The 20,205-nt window shown below is 53.9% G+C and overlaps 7 protein-coding genes across 7 annotated transcripts; 4 read left to right on the top strand and 3 right to left on the bottom strand.

Annotated features, from left to right (window-relative positions):
• Window positions 1-29: 29 nt before the first annotated feature.
• BDP55DRAFT_647922 (short-chain dehydrogenase) lies at window positions 30-2,263 on the bottom strand. Its single transcript, XM_060573817.1, has 3 exons — window positions 1,400-2,263; window positions 1,033-1,328; window positions 30-968 (listed from the first exon to the last, which is right to left on the bottom strand). The coding sequence occupies exons 1-3, from the start codon at window positions 1,791-1,793 to the stop codon at window positions 489-491; spliced, it is 1,170 nt and encodes a 389-aa protein (XP_060434323.1). The 5' UTR covers window positions 1,794-2,263; the 3' UTR covers window positions 30-488.
• Window positions 2,264-3,070: 807 nt separating this feature from the next.
• BDP55DRAFT_753474 (uncharacterized protein) lies at window positions 3,071-4,641 on the bottom strand. Its single transcript, XM_060580695.1, has 3 exons — window positions 4,182-4,641; window positions 3,759-4,051; window positions 3,071-3,675 (listed from the first exon to the last, which is right to left on the bottom strand). Exons 1-3 carry the CDS (start codon window positions 4,333-4,335, stop codon window positions 3,307-3,309), a joined length of 816 nt encoding a protein of 271 aa, XP_060434322.1. The 5' UTR covers window positions 4,336-4,641; the 3' UTR covers window positions 3,071-3,306.
• A 1,306-nt stretch (window positions 4,642-5,947) lies between these two features.
• On the bottom strand, window positions 5,948-8,303 carry BDP55DRAFT_543481 (BOP1NT domain-containing protein; the record flags this gene model as incomplete). Its single annotated transcript, XM_060568410.1, has 2 exons — window positions 5,948-7,573; window positions 7,626-8,303. 2 exons carry the CDS (start codon window positions 8,301-8,303, stop codon window positions 5,948-5,950), a joined length of 2,304 nt encoding a protein of 767 aa, XP_060434321.1.
• A 2,044-nt stretch (window positions 8,304-10,347) lies between these two features.
• BDP55DRAFT_690494 (uncharacterized protein) lies at window positions 10,348-11,833 on the top strand (the record flags this gene model as incomplete). The annotated part of the gene is made up of 2 exons (XM_060576864.1): window positions 10,348-10,417; window positions 10,470-11,833. 2 exons carry the CDS (start codon window positions 10,348-10,350, stop codon window positions 11,831-11,833), a joined length of 1,434 nt encoding a protein of 477 aa, XP_060434320.1.
• Window positions 11,834-14,604: 2,771 nt separating this feature from the next.
• BDP55DRAFT_542778 (vacuolar membrane protein-domain-containing protein) lies at window positions 14,605-15,733 on the top strand (the record flags this gene model as incomplete). Its single annotated transcript, XM_060568350.1, has 2 exons — window positions 14,605-15,042; window positions 15,101-15,733. 2 exons carry the CDS (start codon window positions 14,605-14,607, stop codon window positions 15,731-15,733), a joined length of 1,071 nt encoding a protein of 356 aa, XP_060434319.1.
• Window positions 15,734-16,282: 549 nt separating this feature from the next.
• BDP55DRAFT_647905 (uncharacterized protein) lies at window positions 16,283-17,210 on the top strand. Its single transcript, XM_060573816.1, has 2 exons — window positions 16,283-16,552; window positions 16,612-17,210. Exons 1-2 carry the CDS (start codon window positions 16,302-16,304, stop codon window positions 16,751-16,753), a joined length of 393 nt encoding a protein of 130 aa, XP_060434318.1. The 5' UTR covers window positions 16,283-16,301; the 3' UTR covers window positions 16,754-17,210.
• Window positions 17,211-17,939: 729 nt separating this feature from the next.
• Window positions 17,940-19,532, top strand: BDP55DRAFT_627338 (S-adenosyl-L-methionine-dependent methyltransferase; the record flags this gene model as incomplete). The annotated part of the gene is made up of 8 exons (XM_060571745.1): window positions 17,940-17,987; window positions 18,058-18,090; window positions 18,161-18,251; window positions 18,402-18,556; window positions 18,644-18,681; window positions 18,760-18,897; window positions 18,961-19,380; window positions 19,439-19,532. 8 exons carry the CDS (start codon window positions 17,940-17,942, stop codon window positions 19,530-19,532), a joined length of 1,017 nt encoding a protein of 338 aa, XP_060434317.1.
• Between the last annotated feature and the right edge of the window lie 673 nt (window positions 19,533-20,205).

Genomic DNA, 20,205 nt, shown 5'->3' with positions numbered 1-20,205 from the left:
TAAAGTCCAGAAATAAAGGAGCTGTTATCGCAGAGCATGAAACTATCTGTTTTCGGCTTGTTTGCTCCTTAATTCAATTGACATGCGTGGTTCTCGGAGTGTTGCCAACCCCCGATCACCTGGAAAACCCGAGACTTTCATGGATGCAGACAGCAATACGTGCCATCTCAATGGAAATCTCCCGTAGATTTGAGTGAGAGAAGTCCCGAATTGAGCTCGTAAGCTGTAGGCGAAGTCATGTTCCGCAGCCCGTCTTCGAACCCCACGAGCAGCGGCTCTGCAAGTGACGTTCGTGGACTCGGGCCACGGAAGTCACCATATCCCTGCAAGGATGTGTGAACCCGCGGCGGGACCATCCATCTCACTAAAGTAGTCACAAAGTTGCATTGATTTTCGGGGCGAGAGCAACGTGTGTCAACTTTACATATGTACTTCGTACTGGGCATCTCATCCGCTCTGCCGCAAAGCATCGTCCTTCGTCATTCCTCTCATTCAATACCATTCGGCTCAGGAATAGGCTCCGCAACCAAGACCGTACTCTCTTCCGGCCTCTCCTGCTCCTCTTCAGCCTGCTTGTCCCTCTTCTCGTAGAATCCCTCCACGTCCTTGACCACCTGCCGCCCCGAAAAGTTCCTCATCAGCTTCTGCGACTCGCCTCGGATGCGGTGCTGGTACCAGTGCGGGAACGCCCGCAGCGCCGTCAGCACGTTGCCGTACGCGGGCAAGACGACGTGGCCGCTCTCGCCCGTGAGCACCTGCCTGACCACGGCGTCGGCGACGGTCTCGGGCTCCAGCGCCGGGAGGATGAACTCCACGCCCTGCTCGTAGCCGGTGAATAGTGGAGTCTTTGTGAAGCCCTGGTTGACCAGTACCGTGCGCACCCGCGGAGCGTTGTATCGGGTGGTGAGCTCTGCCGTAATACCCTCGTGGAATGCCATGGCGGCGGCTTTGGACGCGCCGTAGTCGACCTGGAGAGAGTTAGTCACCATCATTGGGTTGACAAGCCAGATCAGCCCGGAGGATCCATCCTACCATGTTGGGAACGCAAAGGTAGCTTGCGTACGAAGCAACCGTCACAATCATGCCGTGGTTAGTCTTCGCCATGTGGGGGAGGAACTCCTTGGTCGTCCAGTAGTGCGCAAGCGTGTTGACATCGAAAGTAAAGCGGATATCCCGCTCCGTCGAGTCGAGGACCGTCTTACCGCGGGCTACGCCGGCATTGTTGATGAGCACCGTCGGGTGGCCGACCTTTGCACGAATGTCGTCGGCCACGGCTGCGAGCTTCTCTGTTGACGTGATGTCGCACTTGAAGTAGTGAACATTGGAAGCTGCCGGCGAATGTCAGACGTCGAACGGCATGCAAGACCCAAGGGTTCCTCCAATGAAAGGAGAAACTCACCAGCAGTAAAAGTCAAGTCCTGGATATCCAACACAACGACAGTAGCACCCTGCTCAGCCAAAAGCCGCGCAACATGCCCACCAATGCCACCAGCACCGCCCGTGACGAGAACAATCTCCTTGCGCCAGTTGTACCGGTCGTCGACCCAGTTGTTCAGGGCACGCCGCGAGAGCCAGCTGCTCGCCCAGCGCGTCACGGCGCAGTACGCCAGGAACTTGATGCGCGAAAAGGCCGTGGGGTGGAGGATGGCGAGGTCGCCGCCCTTTTTGGTGTAGCGGGCGAGCAGCAGGAGCGGGAGCAGTACGGACGGGTTCAGGGCGGTCCTGGCGATGAGGCGGAAGATGGGGTCGGCGGTGAGGCCCTCGCGTGGGAGGAAGCCCTGGTGTAAAGGCATCGTCGAGGGTTGTGTAGTTGCTGCGCTTCGCGATGGGGTGTGTTTGTATGCCTTGGCAGGCTTATGATGGACCCTGCGGGATCAGGCTTTCGTTTCTCGAAGATGTTGATGAAATCAAACGATAGGCCCGGAGGTAACTCTGCGATGGACTTTTTCTAATGCCGGTGAGTCGAGTGAGGATTCGGCAACCAACCTCCTCGGTCGCGATGCAATGAAGCTCGAATTAGAGCTTAGGTTGTACTAGGTTCCCGAGACAGAAGGGATTGTCAAGAGAAACACAGTCTCAACACAGCACCACCGTGCTACTGGCATGCGAACCCCCCCTACTTAAAGGGTGTTTCAATGACGAGGGGGGTTTCAACAGTCATGGGAAAGAAAAGGTGGCCAGGGTCGTCCGTCACACACACACACACACACACACACACCGGGTGACAGAGGCAGAATAGCTCCCAACCGACTTGATGCTTGGCGTGAGTTGGAAAGCTCCGACCATCCAGTCAGTTACCGTGCCATCATGCTTGCCGCAGTCGTACAACCACACAACGTGCTCTCGCCCTTTTCCAGATTGGAGATGCAACGCGCAGCCGAGGTCTAGTGCGGCCAGAAAGTGCGGGGGAATCCGGGGGTCCCGTTGTCTAAACGGCGCGGAAGTCTGGGGGAGGGATGGGAGGGGGAGGGGACTTGCCATGCAGAGCCCGTCTAGTGAGTATTGTGATAGGACAAGGGGCTGGTGAGAAACGTGGATTGTGAGCTTCGATCGACGTTTCCTCGTGCCATGATAATTAACTACGAAAGGAAAAAATAAAAGCTGAGCCGAGTGGCGCGCGGGTGGTTGGCCACATGCAAGTGGTAAGTAAGTGGAACGGCTTCTCGCCTGGCCTGGTCTTGACGTGCGTATTGCCTTTTCCAGAAAGCAGTTCGTCGCGCGTGCGGCATGGGGGCCACCACCGGATGGCTAGGACGCTCCAGCTTCCGGATGGTCACCGACCCGGTGGGAGTGGAGACTGTGAAAGACCCGGGAATAGGTTTCCTACTGCGTAATAGACCCGTTCCTTGAGATCGGTTGGTGTTTGCTTTACTTTACAGTCTTTTTGAGTTGTACAAGACGAAAAGACTTTTGTGTATCCGTACTTTTGTTGGAGAGAATTAACCTTATCTTCAATTGGCTACCCTCCACCTTCGTTCCCCCTCTGCCAGCTTCTAGAAGAGATCAAATGTTCAGCCGTTTGAAATATCTGTGCGCAAAGGTAATCACCTTCATGTTGGTATATATACACCCATCGGTATCGGTTTCGGCACCATCCGACGGCCGACGGAAAAGAATTACGAGTCCCGTCGGGGGGGGGGGTTCGATTAAGATATATGTACTAATACAGCTTCCGCGTCTGGGGTATCATGAATGGGCACAAGTGTTACCACTACCACGCCTGCCTCCTACTTTGACAGTCTCCCTCACCTGCGACCCAGCGAAACTCAAGGGGGTTTCTCGTCAGGTCAGAGCATCTCCTCAAGCTTAGAGCATCAGCGCGGCACCGATGCTCACCAAACACAACCAATACGTCCCATCCCTCCATCTCAAGCTCGCTCCCGCGCCGAGTCCGTCACCAGGCGTCGCCTCGGGCTTCGTTCCGCCTAGCCCGTCGTCGCCGCTTCCGTCTCCCGATTTGACTTCAATGGTGGTGGAGTCACCCGGCGCAAAGAGCACGCCGACGCCGTTGGCGGCCGTGGCGTTGAGCTGCTCGGCGGTGAGGAGCGGGTTGTTGAGGGCGTCACATGAGGGTCGGCCGTCTTTCTGCTCGATGCTGTTCGTGACGGAGATGGGCACGTCAAAGATTGTGTAGTGGTCTTCGCCGTTGAGGCGGAAATTTTGGCGGATGGAGATCTAGGGGGGAATTGGTGTGTTAGTCCTCAACCCTCCGTATCGGTTCCAAGTTTGGGGGTGAGTGTGTGAGTGGTCCAACTTACATTGTATGCACCGCGATCGCTGTCGCTCGAGCTGGGCTGTCCGTTGCCGACGAGACAATCCGGCCATATCCAGTTTACATGTTTCACCGTGCTGCCGGGCTCCTGGGTCATAATCTCCCCCAGACTGGCGTTGTTGGCCGTCGCCGTGCCGTTGGAGATGGTGAAGTTGCGGCCCGTGGTGCAGCTTGACAAGAACATTGTCACATTGAAGATCTTGGTCGGGCTATCCGAGGCGTACGGCGGCAGCGGCATCTTGCCGTTCGTCGAGACATCGATCGCAACATGAAGGTTATCTATAGTTGAACCACTGTTAACGATCTGTGGTGTCCGATGAAAACCAGATATCATGTTGTTTGCTAGCCTTCATCTGAAGGTTTTTTTTTTTTTTTTTTTTTTTTGGAAAAGGGTCTGGCTGGAACTAACCTCCGCCCAGCGGGGTCCCCGGCTGAGGCGCATCCAAGATGACCAGCCCAGGAGTGAAGATCTGGCCATTGGCAATGGTGAAGTTCTGGGCCGACCCGGAGGCCGCGAATAGGGCCAACACCGCGGCCGCGGCATACGAAGCTGAGGAGACCATGGCGATAGAAATGAATGCAACGCTGCGGATAGGTCAAGCCAGGTCCGTGAGGCCGTAAGAAAAGGGAAAGATCGCAAGAGATCCGGAACGCAGAACCGAGAAAGAAGAGGGACAGAAAAGGCTAGCAGCGATATTGCGCCTGCGCGGGGCAGCTGTTTAATTATTCAAAGCCCACGCGCCTGAAGCATCCAAGAGCGGGAACAGGGTTCCTGGATCTCTAACAAAAGTACGGATAAAGTGGGAACAGCGGCCCTTGAAAATTCGAGAAAAGGATGATTTCGTTCGATGCGGGATGATGGATCGGGGCTCACAGGGAAATGAGCATACGGGCCACACACCTGGAGTAGATTGCCAGGGTATGGTGGGTGAGCAAGAGATGATGTGAAGACAGGCAAGGCAGAAAAGGGCAAACAGCCAAGATCCCAAGAGGATGGGACGTCGACCGTTCTTGAGGCAGAAAGAATGGGGGGCGAAAAAGTCTTGAAAGCCTCATACTACGGATAGAAGCTACGTCGTTATGCAAGCTCGTCCTCAAACCACCTCCTCTCGGTTCGATGACAGCGGCGATCCGACGCAAGAAACGGCAGAGAACCTTGGCCCTTTGTGAGCCTTGCAGGTTCTGGGCCACTGTCATTCATGCCGTGTTTGTATCCCTACACAGAAAGGTGTGTGGTCGAGAACTGGGGCCAGGCGTTCCACCGCTTTACAATAACCTTACAACTCTACCACTATTACCACCTGGCACCGTGGCACCATACGATACGCGATCTCCAACCAACCCTTCGGTTGTGGTGTCTGTGCATGACGTGGGTTCGGATTCGCCAGGGGCTTGGAACAGAGGAGCAGAGACTCCAGGAGTCCAGAGGCAGACGGGAGGAGTGAGGTGGTCAAGGTAATAACGGCTGGGGATTAAGATGACTTGCCCCCATCCGCGGGTATGACGCCCTCTTGATGCACGGCAGGTTTCATATTGACGGACGGGAAGAACTGGCAGAGAGGAACTTGCAAAGAGCGCTGTACATAAATTTTGTTAATTTGCGAGCAACCCGTTACCCATCGCATGTTCCGCCAAGGGCCGCTCTCTTGTTGATGAAGAAGGGCGGCCCCCAATAGCGAAATAGAAAGGACCTCGAACGTCCGTCAATGAGAAATGAGACGGCGAAGACGCACGAGCCAACGCCTAATTAAACTTGCAGCCAAACACCCTGCGCTGGCGCGGTGGGGTTTCCGGCCCTTTCGGTCCCCTCGGCATCGTCTTCCGTCGGCAAGTGACCTCCCCAGGTCCGTATGGCATTTGTAAGGGTCTGCTAATTACTCGTCAAGTGTTCGCAGAGGAAATATCTCTTCAGTTTCATAACAAGTGGTTGAGTAGGGATCACAATGTTGAGCAATCATTTGTACAAATTCGACATCCATTAATGACACCATCCTGCGTTGTAGGTAAATCGAGGGCGAATTATCTAACATGAACAAATTTTTGAAAGAAAAAAAAAAGCAAACTCGTCTAGTAGTTTTCTTGAAGAATTCTTCTTTTGGTTCTTTTTGGTTCTTCCCAACGCCTCGCTGTCTTTTTGTGAAAACTTACAGGTATCCTCCCCAACCATGAACTCACTTAGGTCCAGAGGATACAGGTGCCGTCGGCGCCGGCACTCACACACCAGGGCTCCGTAGGGTGCCAGTCCACGTCCAGGACACCGAGCTTGTTGACAATCTTGTGACCCTTGAGCATCTTCACCGGCACAATGGTCGGGTTCTCCATGAGATCAGTCACGACCTTGCCGTGGAAGATCTGCAGGGTGCCGTCGTCACTGGCGTCGGCGAACAGGGGGAAGCTGCGATGGTACTTGACGGCGCGGATGGCCTCCGAGTGGAAGCGCATCGTCTTGTACGGGCGGTTGGAGAGGTCGAGGTCGTGCCACAGGAGACGTCTGTCGTAAGATCCCACGACGATGTTGTCACCGCCAGAGTGCACGTCAAAGGACGAGATCCAGCGGGCGCCGGGCTGGATGACCTTGACGAGCTCCTGTCTTTGCAGGTCGTAGCAGCGGATCATGCGCTGGGTCGCGACGAAGAAGAGGGGTCTCGAGGGGTGGAACTGCGCCGTTTGGGCGAGACCGGGCAGCTTGCGGAAGGGAATCTGAGTCAGATGCTTCGAGAGGGTGTGGATGGCGACTGCGCTGCGCTGACCGTTGGGGGAGACGGTGCTGAGGAAGTCTCCGCGTCTGTGCCAGTTGATCACCTTGATGACTGACCTGACGGTGGCCTTGAGCAGGACGCCGGCAGCCTCCAACTTGGAGCCGGGTCTGGCCCACTTGCCCGGGTGCTCCTTGGTAATAGCAGCATTGGGCTGAGGGTTCTGTGTGGCGTAACCGAAACCAGCGTCGAGAATGTCACGGCTGGCCTTGTCGATGCCATCCGCACCGCGGGGAGGAACCGCAAAGAAGATGTCTTCACCAGCGGCGGCGGCCAGAATGAACGTCTCCTTGTTAGGACGCCAGCGGACAGCGTTCACAGCCTCATCGAGACTGAGCTTGGCCATCCATTCCTGGCGACCGGTACGGAGATGCCACAAGCGCACAGTACCGTCATCACCACCACTTGCAAGCCATTCGCCGTCAGGGCTGATGGCAGAAGACCGTACACGACCCTCGTGACCACGGAAAACAGTCTGGCAGGATGTGGGGAAAGGTCTGAGCTCCTCGGGACGAGGCAGCTTGGGAAGAAGCGACGCAGGGTCGATGTTGAGCCTGTTCTTGCGCACACGGGGAGCGAGGTAGAGATCCAGACAGCGCTCGAAGCGCTCCTTGACGAATTCGCCGTAGGCGGGGACCTTGCGCAACGAATCGAACTTGGCGGGCATGTACTCCTTCTCTCTGTCCTCGGGATCCGCCTTCTCCCACTCTTCCCTCTCGGCTTCTGTCGGGAGGTACTCAGGGGGAGGGTTGTAACTGAGGTCGTAGCCCGGAGGCGGGAGCTTGGGCGCCGGAATGTCCATGACGTGCGGCGGGCGCTCCTCCTCGTTCGCCCAGACGTCGTAATAGACTTCTTCCTTCTCAGCTTCCTCCTTCTCCTTCTCTTCCGCCGACTTGTACGGCAAGATGTGTCCGTCCTTGATGGCCTTGACGAGCTTGGCAATGCGCTTCGCCTCGTGCTTGGAGGGAACGAAGCGGCGTTTCGGTTCGGGCGCCGCGCTAAGGGGCATCTTCTCCTCGTGTGCTGTGAACCAGTGGACCATTTCCTGGGCATCGTTAGTCTTGGAGGCATGTCGCGCGAAGTCTCTAAATACTCACGGGGTAGGGATCGTATCCTTCTTCGGGAACCTCGTTCATTTGTACGCGGCGCAAAAGCTCGAGCTCATCCTGGCTTAGGTTGAGCGGCTTGCCCGTCTGGGGATCCGTCAAGCCAGTCCAGCCCTTGGGAAGCTCAATGGTCTCGAGCAGGGCATCCAATGCCTCGCCGGCGGCCGGGCGCATGATCTTCTTGCCATTGATATCGTATCCAATGTGAGGGTAAGAGTCGTAGAAAGAAAGAGGAATATTGCCGATTGTGTTGACGGGCTCCTGGGCGTCAGTGTCGTCCGAGTCGTAGTCGGCGTTGATCTCGTCGTACTCGTAGCGCTCTTCGCCGTCGGCGCCAGTCACGACCCTGTAGTTGGGCTTGTCGTCCTCGTCGCCATTGACGGCGGCAGCGTCCTTGCCGAGGTTTGTTGACTTGAGCTTCGAGGAAATGTCTTCGTCGTCGGAGGGAATTTCGTCGCTCAGAATGTCCTCCTCGTCTTCCTCGTCCTCTGACTCCTCGCCGTTCAGACCATTGTCTTCGCCCTCAGACTCGGAAGTTTCTTCGTAGTCGGAATCATCTTCGCTCCCGGACAAGACACCTTCCAACGTTGCGGCAAACTCGTCGTCAATAGGGGCAGAAACATCCACCTGCGGCTCCTTCCGCTTGCCTAACGCTTGTCGTGCACCCATTGTGGTGGTGAAAAATTGTCAGCCAAAAGAGGTTGTGAAGGGCTATTTTTGGAGCTTTCAGTTCGCGATGCAAGCGCAGGCGGTTTGGGCGGACGCCTTCTGGAATTTTTTTTTCTGCCGTCGGTCGGTGTTAGCGTTTCCCAGACCGCCTAGCGGGGTTGACCGAGACGGAAGAGTGGAGGGATCGCTCCGGTTCGTCTCCAACTGCGACTCCAAAATCTGCCCCGAAATCTGCCCTGCAACGACACCGCCAATTTTACCTACCGCATATCCCGTTAGAACACGACGCAAGGAGACTGACTCTACTCTCTTACTGGTCATCTAAACGTCTCCAGTCGAACGTCATAGGCCTTACACAACGTGCAGAGAGTTTCGAGAAGAATGCGAAGATGCTGTATACCCTGAGAATGGACCCATGCGCCACAGTGGCTGTCAGCTCATCGCCTGACGGAACGCCTCTACTCAAATACCTAGCGCCTCTCCGGCTTTCACCATGGGAGGGTGGTACCTATGCAGCGGTGCATGGGTTGCCCTACAGGGCGTCCTCCAGCTGCCGTCCTGCTAACCACACGCAACCTTCCAGCGCTCAAGACACTACAACGTAACATCGGATTCATTGGCAGCGGGTACGAGGTGGTCTCTTGGCACAAATGGACGCCTACTGCGCGCTGAAGCAGGCGCAGCGACGCCGAGTGTCTCCTTACACACGTTGACGGATCGTGGATGCATGCGAGGATACATCGAGAGATCTCACCAAGCCCAACGGAGGGTTGATGTTAAGTATTCTCAGGTTCCATCGTCAGACCGCCCGACCATGCCAGTGATGGGCCAGACGCTTCGGGCTGCTCCGAAACGGCTTCAAGGGAGAGACTTCTCGTGATGCCGGTGCCCTGTCCGCATCCATGGTACTGATGCTAAGGCACTTCCCTACGCCGATGACTCAAATCTTTACGAATTACACACTCCCGCATTGGCCAATAACAGCTTCGCCAAATGGCACTGTCAGGTAGTTCAGGCCGGGGTAGGATCTCATCCTGCACACACGAGGGAGGCGTTGAAGCCCAATTCTTTCGCAAACCAATATGAGGAGAGCATATCTCGTGGTGTCTTCTTGTCAAGTTGAGAAAGACACTCAATTCACCTTCCCAAGTATCTTGGCGTGAGCAGGATAGGGAACCTTGAGAGGTGGCTCAGCCATTATTTTGCTCGAGAGATAGGGAGTCTCGGTTGTTGCCAAAGAGGTACTACTGATACGACCACAGAGAAGTGATAACAACTTCAACCGTGAGCCAGGTCATCTTTCTAGCAAAAGTACTTGGGGATGAACTTTGGTTTCCGTCATATGCAAGGTTGGCATGGTGCTGACGCCGCGTCGAATCCTTCAAAGAAAGGGACTTTGGAGTGACTGGTGACGAGGGCGGCCAAGCAGTGTGTTGTTGTGTAGTTTTACTGGGTGGATGTACCTTGCCTTACGAATGGATCTCCATACGACTGAGTTGGTCTTAGGGGGGCAGGCTTGAGCTAAGGCGGGTAAGCTGTGCTGCGTGGCTTGCTCCTCACCTACAACAATTACGCCGTGGTCCGGGAGAAGCTTTGCCCTTTTGCTTCCCGACCACATCGCGTGTGTCTCACACTCCGTCTTTCTCATCCCGATCTCTGGATCACAGTCACAATACCTTGCCTACGTCTGCATTTCTAACGTGGCCGTCGGTGTCACCATCTGCATGCTTCCATCTCGTGCATACCGCAGCCTTGAGCAAGAAAATACTCCGGGGTTCAGCTGGAGAGCAAGCCACGAGCTAAGGCAGCCAGGGCTTCATCGTCGTGCCCTCCCCGTTGTCGCTACCTTGCCATTCAGAGTCATCGGCCCTATTAGCACATCAACTTTTACGAACTCTCCGTCGCCTACATATAACCCTCCCGGGAGCCGCACTCCTAGCAGTCTGGGAAGTTCTGAGTAATCAGAATAGTTCAACCATCGCATATTGTCAGGCAACCACGACAACGCCTCTCTAGTCCCTTATCACCTTTGCCATATCAAATCATGCCCCAGAGTAGTAGCCCGTCCAAGTCGGCGGCCGGTGTCGTGAAGCACCGCGCGTGTGATGAGTGTCGTAAGTGAAAGCCTCAACGTATACTCGGCTGTGTGCTAACAACCCACGCAAGGCTCACGGAAGCTGGCTTGTACCAAGGAGCCTGAAGGGTGCTCGAGGTGTCGGCGGGAGGGGCTCAGATGTGTCTACTCAGCCCAGAAGCAGATGGGCCGGCCGAGGAAGCGTAGACATGTCGATGATGCCGAAGGACAATCCTCCCCCGACAAGCCCGAGAACCAAGACCAGCAGACGCAAGTGCCACTCATGACGCAGCCGATGTTAGACACCGACTTCTCGGCCTTCTTCTCCCAAGACTACTCTAGCATGAACTACCTTGACCTCCTCTCCCCCTTGGAAGGCTTGCCGCCTTCGACGCTGCCGCCTGAGCTGTCGAGCTTGACCATGGCGTACACCGAGCCGCGGTTCCCTGATGGAGACTTCCAGTTTGGGGTTGCGGGTGTTGACCTGTTAGGTGGCATCAACTTTGACGAAAGTGACTCTGCTGACGAGGATTTGCCTCAAGATATCAATAAAAGCCTTACAGAACTGCTCTCGGCGCAAGTGCCCGAGCCGGTTCCCAGTCTCTCCCCTCCTACCGCATCAGAGACATCATCACACACAGCCAACGCAAGCACGCCAGAATCGTCCACATCTGGCAAACCCAAGAGCGAGGATTGTACTGATCAAAACGTGGACGGGGCACCGAAAGCATACAACAACGCCACGTGCTCCTGTCTATCTCAGATCTTCCTCTCCCTGGACGCCTTATCGAGACTACCAAACGATGTCAAAATTGCGATGAACATAGCCAGGTCCGCCGCTCGCGTGGCCCACGACGTCATCCACTGCCCATCCTGTAGTCTCACGGATATCACGAAACCGCCTCCGATACAGGCATTCCAAAACATGATGATGCTCGGCGCTATCCTCCCGTCAACAGCCAACGCCTACGCCAAGATTCTCGAGCTTATCGACAACGAAGCCTCTCTGGCTAAAAAAGAAAAGAGGAACATCACGTTCCGTTTCGCCGAGTACGGCGGGCTGTGGGGTGAACTGGGCAGACGCGATACCGACTGCGGCGCCATGGAGACGTTTGAAAATCGAGAGATGGACCCAGATAGTTGGAGGCTATCAGTCAGGAGCTTGTTGAAACTTGACATATACGGACACGATTTCCAGAGGTCAGCTGGGGCGGGATCTACGATACCTTACCATCACCTCGGTCTCAGGGACGTCATCAAGCAGATGGAGGATCGGTCAAACAACCGACATGACCAACTTGACGAGATGGTGGCGGCCGGGCTCCCCCATCCAATGCTGCATACGGAACAGCACTTGATGGTTCCGCAGGGCAAGGATGATAGCAAGGAGAATCGGCACTGCTTGAAGATTATAGAGATTGCGCGCGTTGCTTTGGATAAGTTGGTGATAGCTTGAAGGTTGAGAGCTTTTCTATTTTCTTGAATGGATTGGATTTGTTTTTTTTCCCCCCTCTTTGTCTGGGTACACCTACAGGATGAAGAAAGGGTTCACAATGGCAACATTCTGGCTACCGCGAGGTATTTGGGCGTATAGGATGCAAAAAGCGAATCTGGAACGGGGGCACTGCGATATTAGACTCTCGCTTACCGTAATTATACCATGAAAGAAAGACCCTGTCTTTGACAACTGGCGGCCAGAATATGGTCGAAAGGGTCAAAAAATTGAAACATTCCACTCCATGATAACCTCACACTAGTGCCCGTACATTCCATTCCACCCGAGCTGGAGAATGGAAACCTCGGGGACTTACTTTAAAGATGCATTGTTTTGGTGACTTTTGGTTCGCATGCCGTGGTACATCGGAATGTGAACAAGCAGATGAGATAATCTCGGACCCCCCAAAGTCAACGTTCCATGACAGCTTCCATGCAGATGAGGTGCCGTGAGACGGGGCATTGTTTTTGCCCTGTGCAACCCTGGGCAACCAGTTTCTCGGGACGGGTTGAATGCCTGGGCAAAGCCAAATTTGTGGGCAAGAAAAATTGCCCAGCCGCCGTCAGCGGCTGTTTATGAGCACAAGACACTCGAGGTCGTGGCTGAAGAATCTGGTGCAACAGCGGAGTGGCTTTTTTTCTTGTCACTTTTCTTTGACAAGTGGTTTGGGTGGGAGAGCAACAAAGGACTGTTGTTTCTATTGATAGATGGCGATGAGTCGTGCTGGTGTACGAGATGGAGTGAGACCGAATAATGGCGGAATCCCAAGTAAGTTACACATCAAAGGATTTCGGTATCGGGATGTCAAACCGAGTGTTTCTTGACCTCGTATCGGTTTCTCCTTTTTTTTTCCTTTTTTTCTGCTTTTGGGCTTCGTTTCAGGAAATGAGGCAGGTTGTCCAAGTCCTCTCGGAACGGATAGTTTGCAATTCCAAGAGAACCGGAGATGGTGCCGTCTTTCGACCCAGTGGCTCCGGCGGGTGAAATCGGTCGGTGGTCGGCGGAGTCTCCAATCAAGCTGAGGTGGGAGACAGGGGAAATGGAGGGGCCTAATGGTCTGTGAATCTCGTAAATCGGGGTTTTCGGCACCAGGCCGGTTTACAGTTTACGGTTTACTATTTTATGCTAGTGCAGGAGGCTGTCGAGAGTTGCCAGATTCTGTCCTGTTGTGGCTTGCCCAGATCAACGGCTTTTTCAGGCAGGGCAGATGGTTTTTAGGGACGGATATTGGCCGCTGCAGCCACATGGCTGGTAAAGGTCTCTTGGCTTTCGCAAGATACGACCTGTAGAATGGAACGAATAGGTAGAAGGTAGTAGTAGGAAACAGTGGTAGTAGGTACTTACCATACCTAGGTTAAGGAGGTAGGTAGGTCGGATGGTGGACCTTGAACGGCGGTGATTTCTCCGGTCCGTCGTCCGCTCGTTGGCCGCGGCCTCCTGAGCTTACCTTATTTCAGCACAAGTAGGTACCCAAAGGACGAACCTCGTGATGTCTTTCGCCCGCGGTGCCGTCCAGACGGCGGTGTCTCTCTGTCCTTTTTAAAATCTCCTAATCTCGCCTCGATCCACCCGAGCCCCCAAGCTCCAAACTGTAAAACCGTGGAAGCCAACAACATTACAACAAGCCTTGGCTAGTGCCCCCCCCCCCCCCCCCCCTTCCCTCGTGCCTGTCCTGACTCCGTCTATCCGCCCCCCTAGTACGAAGTAATGAGGGTCAAGGAAGTATTGCTCCAGGCGAGTTTACGGCAAGTCTGGGCCGTGGGAAAGTGACTAATGGAGGATCCCCCCAAGGCGGCAAAGCCAGGTGTGTTAAGGTATGCGGGGACGCTAAGCCCAATCAGAAGTAAGCTTGTGTCAGGACCCGGCCCCGAATGATTTCCATGCAATTACTCTCCCATTTGCATCTTTACCAGGTACTCCGTACACATCAATAGGTCTGCTCATCATCATCCTGAGGTGCTCGAACAGACACGATCTAACGCCAGACCGCTCACTGACCGTGGCTTATGCTTCTTACCAAGGCTCCTGCGTCGTTCCTCTTGTTTCTCCAAGGTGCTACGGTGCCAAAATATCAGCACCAAAGCAGTTGCCTAAGCTCCCAAGTCTGTGCTGCATGTCACTTCCTTACTCCGCCTCGTGACAGCCCGCCTTTTGGCCCATCAATCCCCGACGACGATCACCTTTTTTGCCTGTCCGCTCCTCTTCTTTCTATCTCCGTGTTTCTCTTTTTTTTTTTCCCACTCTTCCCTCTTAACCATCCCTCCTCGCCCAGACCTTTCGGAGGTTTATTACTTGTGTTGCTTCTTCCTTTCTTCGCAGGTTTCTCTTTTTTGGAACTTGTTCCTTTTTCCTACGGTACCTCCCAAATCCACAACGCGGTTGCATGCGCTTGTCTCGCTTTCGCTCCTAATCTGTCAGCCAAAAACCCGTTGTTCGACCTAAAGCGATCGACCCTCTCTCTCCCGCCCCAAGAACGTCATCCACATACCGACGGCCACTTTCTCGCCCCCCCCCTCCGACCAAACATCACTCCGTCATTCGCACGAGACCGCCCTTTTACTCTCTGTCCCTCCCTCTGCTAGTCCCATTTCAACAACCCCCCCGACCCGGCCAGGCCAATGGCCCCTCCGCCACCCTACCTGATAGCGACCGCCGCCCAAGATGTTCCTTCTACACTCGCCGCCGTCGTAGCAGCTACAGCAACAGCAGCAGTCGAGGCAGCAGCAAATACCATGATCCCCATCGCGACACCGACAGATGCCCTCGCCGGCGCCATCGCGACCGTCGCGAGCACCGCTGCTGCGGCCACGGCCACCGATGCTGTAACACAGGGCGAGGAAGGTGGCAACGGCGAGTGCAGCCTGCTTGGCTCCTTCGCCCTCATCGTCCAGGCCGCCCTGGGTGGCCTTGCCTTGCTGGCCTTGGTATTCAAGCGATGGAGAGAGCGGCCACAGCGTCCAGTCAAGATCTGGTTCTTCGACGTCTCGAAGCAGGTGTTTGGCTCGGTTCTCGTCCACATCGCCAACATCTTCATGTCAATGTTGACGTCAGGGCGCTTTTCTGTGACACTGGACCCCGCAACCACGGCGAACGCGCAGAGATTGATGAGACGCGGCGAGGACTACACACCAAACCCGTGTTCTTTCTACCTGCTCAATCTCGCTATTGATGTAAGCAAACTATTCTCTCCTCTTCTCTTCTCCGATTTAGTACTCATGTGTGATGCAGACCACCATCGGTATTCCCATCCTCATCGTACTTCTCCGGGTCCTGACGGGCCTCGTCGCGTACACACCCTTGGGCAAGCCCGAGGAGTCGATCCGGTCCGGCAACTATGGCACACCTCCCAACGCCTGGTGGTGGCTGAAACAGTCGTTCATCTACTTCTGCGGCCTTTTCGGCATGAAGTTCTGCGTCCTCATCATCTTCCTACTCCTGCCGTGGATCTCGCGCGTCGGCGACTGGGCCTTGCGGTGGACCGAGGGCAACGAGCAGCTGCAAATCTTCTTCGTCATGATGTTCTTCCCGCTCGTTATGAACGCAATGCAGTATTATATCATCGACTCTTTCATCAAGCAGCCCCAGCACGAACACGAGCGTCTACCGGAGGAGGACCCCGACTGGAGCTCAAGGCACGCAGGTGTGAGCCCGTACGATGATGCCGACTCCGCAAGCGAGGAGGGCGCGAATTCGGATGATGGAGCGAGCTTGAAGCTCAAGAAGGCGAAACATGCGGATGACGCCGAATACGACCCGGACACGGATGGCGACGCACCGACCGTCATTGGTAGCAGTTCGAGCCGGACGAATCACCAGAGAAGGGATAAGGACATTTCGGCAGAGTTGTTCCCAAAGGAGTGATGTAAGCCTTTGTTTTGTTTGGTTTAAGCTAGGAGTTGGAGCTAGAAACATGTATAATCGGACTAGGTCTAGATGGCCTGTAAAGGGCTGTAACAATACGGGTTTGGTTTAAGCGCATACTCTGTTGTTAGTCCTCATGAATCATATTTGGATCCTGACTATTTGAATTCTTCGGGTGACCACCAAAGTTCTTGTCTGAAATACCGTGACAAAGAGAATACACCGCCGACGACTTTTGTGCACTTACTCCGATATTCTGTTTGGGATAGCACCGAAGAACGTTCGCTTGCAACTGTGTTCGTATTAACTCCACAAAGCAGGAGGGGCTTCGTGGCTGGTCAACGGGGATCGGGTCGGAGCCGGGTTCTCACCCCGCGGTTCCGTCTGCAAAATTAGATCCACTTCCCGGGCGGCACGCGAAGGGCGGTTCCCATCCTCGAGTTCTCCGGCTTACAAGTCCGGCTTGTAAGTCGATTTCTAACTAGAGCATGTGGCAATGTAAGAGAAAGACTAATGCTTACCCCATATCCCCCCAGCGTGAGCCCAAACGTCAAGTTTAAGATTGACGATGCCAGATATGCAACATCACATATGCCTCATAACCCTTGGTGGCCGGCTTGGACTAGCACCTCCATGCCAGCCTGACTTCAAAGTCAACAGGGTATTGTGTGGTGGCACGGGCACAGGCATCTGGGCTATTCAGTTCGGCGACGATCAGCGTGAAGCCGAGACAAGTTTGGAAAGCTACGGCAGACTTTGGATGCTTATTAACTGTAAGCAGGTTCTCGGCGTTGATCTATCTGCTACACAACCAGACATGTGAGTTTCGGGATCTCTGAAGCTGTTGCAACAGAGGACTAAGAGGCCATGTTGTCCAGCGTGGCTACAAATGTGAAGTTTGAAATCGACGATATTGACGAGGAGTGGACGTATACCCTTCCATTTGATTACATACACAGTCGCTTCATGTCGTCAAGCATCGCAGACTGGAAGGCGTACCTCACCAAGTGTTTCAAGTAAACGTGATTTTGCTTGAGCCCTTCATAGATGACCATCTGTTAATGCCTACCTATAAGTCACCTACAACCTGGCGGCTTTCTCGAGCTACAGGAACCAGAGATGGAGTTTCAGGCCGACGACGGGACGTTCCCTGCCGACTGCCCCCCTGGCCAAGTACGGCAACCTCCTCAAGGGAGCCGCGGCTATCTTTTGGCGCGAGTACGTCGCGGTGCCGTTCTTGAAGACACTTATGACCGAAGTGGGCTTTCAGGACGTGACGCTGAGCCGGTACAAGTGGCCTATCAACACCTGGCCCAAGGATCCTGCGTTCAAGGAACTAGGCGCTTGGGGCTTCATGAATAGCAATGCCGGTCTGGAGGCTATTTCCATTGCGCCTCTTACGCGCGCTCACAATTGGACTAAGAATGAGGTGGATGCATTTCTGGTTGAGGTCCGGAAGGACCTAGCTAACAAGAGCTATCACACCTATGTTCCCATGTAAGCCTTCTTTCTCATATGATCACTGGTACATGCTGATCTGAGCAATTCAAGTATTCTGTTGTTGGACAGAAGCCTCAGACGAAGGAGGAATGAAAATTGTACTGGCATTTTGGGAAAATTGCCATTCTCTTAAGCTGGAACAAATAGTTAGAAATAATCAAAGACTAAGAAGACGCCTCAACGCCCAACTTTGTTTCTACTCGGGTTATTACATCGAAATAGAACCATCGTGCTCAGTGGGATTTCTGCAATCTTCGCCCGGCTCGTCAACGACAAGAAACAAATCACTTCTGTGGCTGAAGCCGGGGTGACTCGGACCTCCGTCTCGGCTCCGGACTGATTCAGAAGGTCGGGCGTTGCGTCCAACAACTCTACCATGGGTTTGGGCGCCTCGATACCAAACAACGAACAACAGTCCCCTCTCCGTCCCACAATTCCCTTCTGAATGGAGACAACTTGGCCGCTGTGCTTGCATTATGCAATGCGCAATTTTACCTGTTGGCCTGCTCAGGAGCATGGGCCGGAAAGAGGGGGTTACAGTCGAATGCTTTGGTCGCAACAAATAGGCAAGCTTGTGCCTCCCCCGCTACCCGAATGTCTTTGGTTTCTCGTCAAGATTCATGCTCTTCCCTTGGCTAGGCTTTCACTTGGAAGTCAATATTGACATTGTACGTTCTGTTCACTGCGCGAACGAGCACCTGTGAACATGGCTTCCATCGTGAATAACGTGGTCCAGCTTGTTGCTGAAGACCATGTATGTATAAAACATCAGATTCGGAACAGATTCGGAACGTCAAATGAATTACGACTGACGCAAAGTGTAGGTTGACGTTACCGACAGCGGAGCGGATCTCGAGGTGAGTACCAAGCCATTGTCAAGCTCATTTCCCTACGTTGAGCTTCCTACTCATGTTACTCTTCACACAGAGTATTCAGTCAGAGACAACAAGCATCAAGGCGTCTATGCTAGAGTGGCGCCAAGAGAACGGTCGAACATATCACAAGTATAAGGACGGCAGTAAGCAAAACAGGCACCGTTTGATTGTGTCCAGATGTTGACTAGCCTCACTAGAATACCTCGTTCCCAATGATGAGACAGAGCTCGAAAGACTTGGTAAAGCAAACCATAACCAGCCACTGGATTCTTCTCACTAACAGTCAACTCCAGACATGCAGCATGAGATCTTCTATCTCACGTGGGATGGGAAGCTTGGCGTGACCCCACCGTGTGAGCCTGGCGCGAAAGTTGGTCGTGTTCTCGATCTCGGCACGGGCACTGGACTGTGGGCAATCGACTTTGCGGACCTTCATCCTGAAGCTGAAGTAAGTCTTTCTTCCATGTGGCGTAACCTACTCCTTAACTTTGATTGTGATGATCGGAAAAATAGCTAACAACCACACGTGTTGTAGGTGCTGGGCATGGACCTTTCTCCTGTCCAGCCGTCAGAGTATGTCTATCCCCTAGGAACAAGAGGCTGGCTAGCTGTGAAGAGCCACCTAAAAGACTGACTGTCTATCTCTCACAGCGTTCCGCCCAATGTGAAATTTGAGATTGATGATATCGAGGAGGAGTGGCTTTATTCACAGCCATTCGACTACATCCATAGTCGAATCATCACCGGCGGCATCAGTGACTGGAAGAAGATGATCAAAAAGGCCTACGAGTAAGTGTTCTCACGACGTTTCAATCACACAAAAGATGTCTGACACTATTGCTAACCAAAAAGCCACCTCACGCCCGGCGGATGGTACGAGATTCAGGAGTCAGACATGTCACCAGCCGCCGACGATGGGACACTTCCCCCCGAGAAGGCCCTGTCTAGATTTGGTGCCCTCATCCGTGAAGCTTACGTAGAGATGGGCGTACCCCTGGTCCACGTTCCTGATTTGAAGGATGTCCTCACAGAGGTTGGGTTCGAAGACGTAGAGCTGACCGTCTTCAAATGGCCTACGAATCCTTGGGCTAAGGACCCCAAGTACAAGAAGATCGGAGAATGGAATTATCACAACTTTGGCGGCGCGGTCGAGACCGTTTCCTTGGCGCCCCTTACCCGGGTGCATGGTTGGTCCAAGGAGGAGGTGCTGGTGTTCGCCGCCGATGTGCGCAAGGATCTCAGGGACCCCAAGGTTCACTCTTACTTTCCCATGTAAGTCCCGATGGAATCATGGCCGCTTATGATGTCAAGTATCTAACAAGCTTTACAGCTATACGCTTGTGGGCAGGAAGCCGTTGAAAGCAGGGACTTCAGCAGCGGCCACCGAGACCACTCCGGCTGAGGCCTCAGCTTCACCTCAGTGAACCCGAGGTTTTCTTAGCTAGCTGGTGACTCAAGGCGCTTTTCTTTTCCAATATTAGCCGATATGAGGCAGCTTAGAGAGATGGTATGGCGTCCTAACTCTTCCATGATGTCTCATGTCATAGAAGCAGGCAGCATTGTTTCTGAGTCTCTAATTACACTTCGCCTAAATCTTCCTTGTATTTGATGATCCAGCTTGAGTGCTTTTCAAGGTCAACTTCACGGAGCCAAATATCGACCTAGTAGCATAGGCTCGGGGATCAGATCTGGTACCACGTTTTAGAAACAATTTGATATCCAATTGTGCGTTCACTATTGGTCCTTTCAGTCGTTTGGTGCGGCTAGAATAGGAGACACTAGCTAGGCGGATGTTGTGCCCGCGACCCGCGGCGGGGGATGTCTTCCCCATTCCCCTGCTGCATCTCCAGTTTTTTTTTCGGTCTGTAAAGAGGCAACGCCGCCGCTCGTCTGCATCATGCGACATGCACGTCGATACTGCGGTTGGTGGGCAAGCCGCGGTTGGCAGGACATGAGTTGGTTTGACAGGCAAAGAGGGGTTGATTCGTCCGGCCATCTCCCAAAACTTCGCATAATCACTTCATGCCTTTCTGCAGCTGAAATTCGCTTCTCAAATCTCCAGGCATAATTAACCAGAGTCTTTGATAACACCAAGAG

This window comes from Colletotrichum godetiae (assembly GCF_030913485.1).
Source record: "Colletotrichum godetiae strain CBS 193.32 chromosome Unknown BDP55scaffold_5, whole genome shotgun sequence".
NCBI lineage: Eukaryota > Fungi > Ascomycota > Sordariomycetes > Glomerellales > Glomerellaceae > Colletotrichum > Colletotrichum godetiae.
The sequence above is the reverse complement of the archived record's forward strand: the minus strand, read 5'-3'. Positions and strand labels throughout refer to the sequence as shown.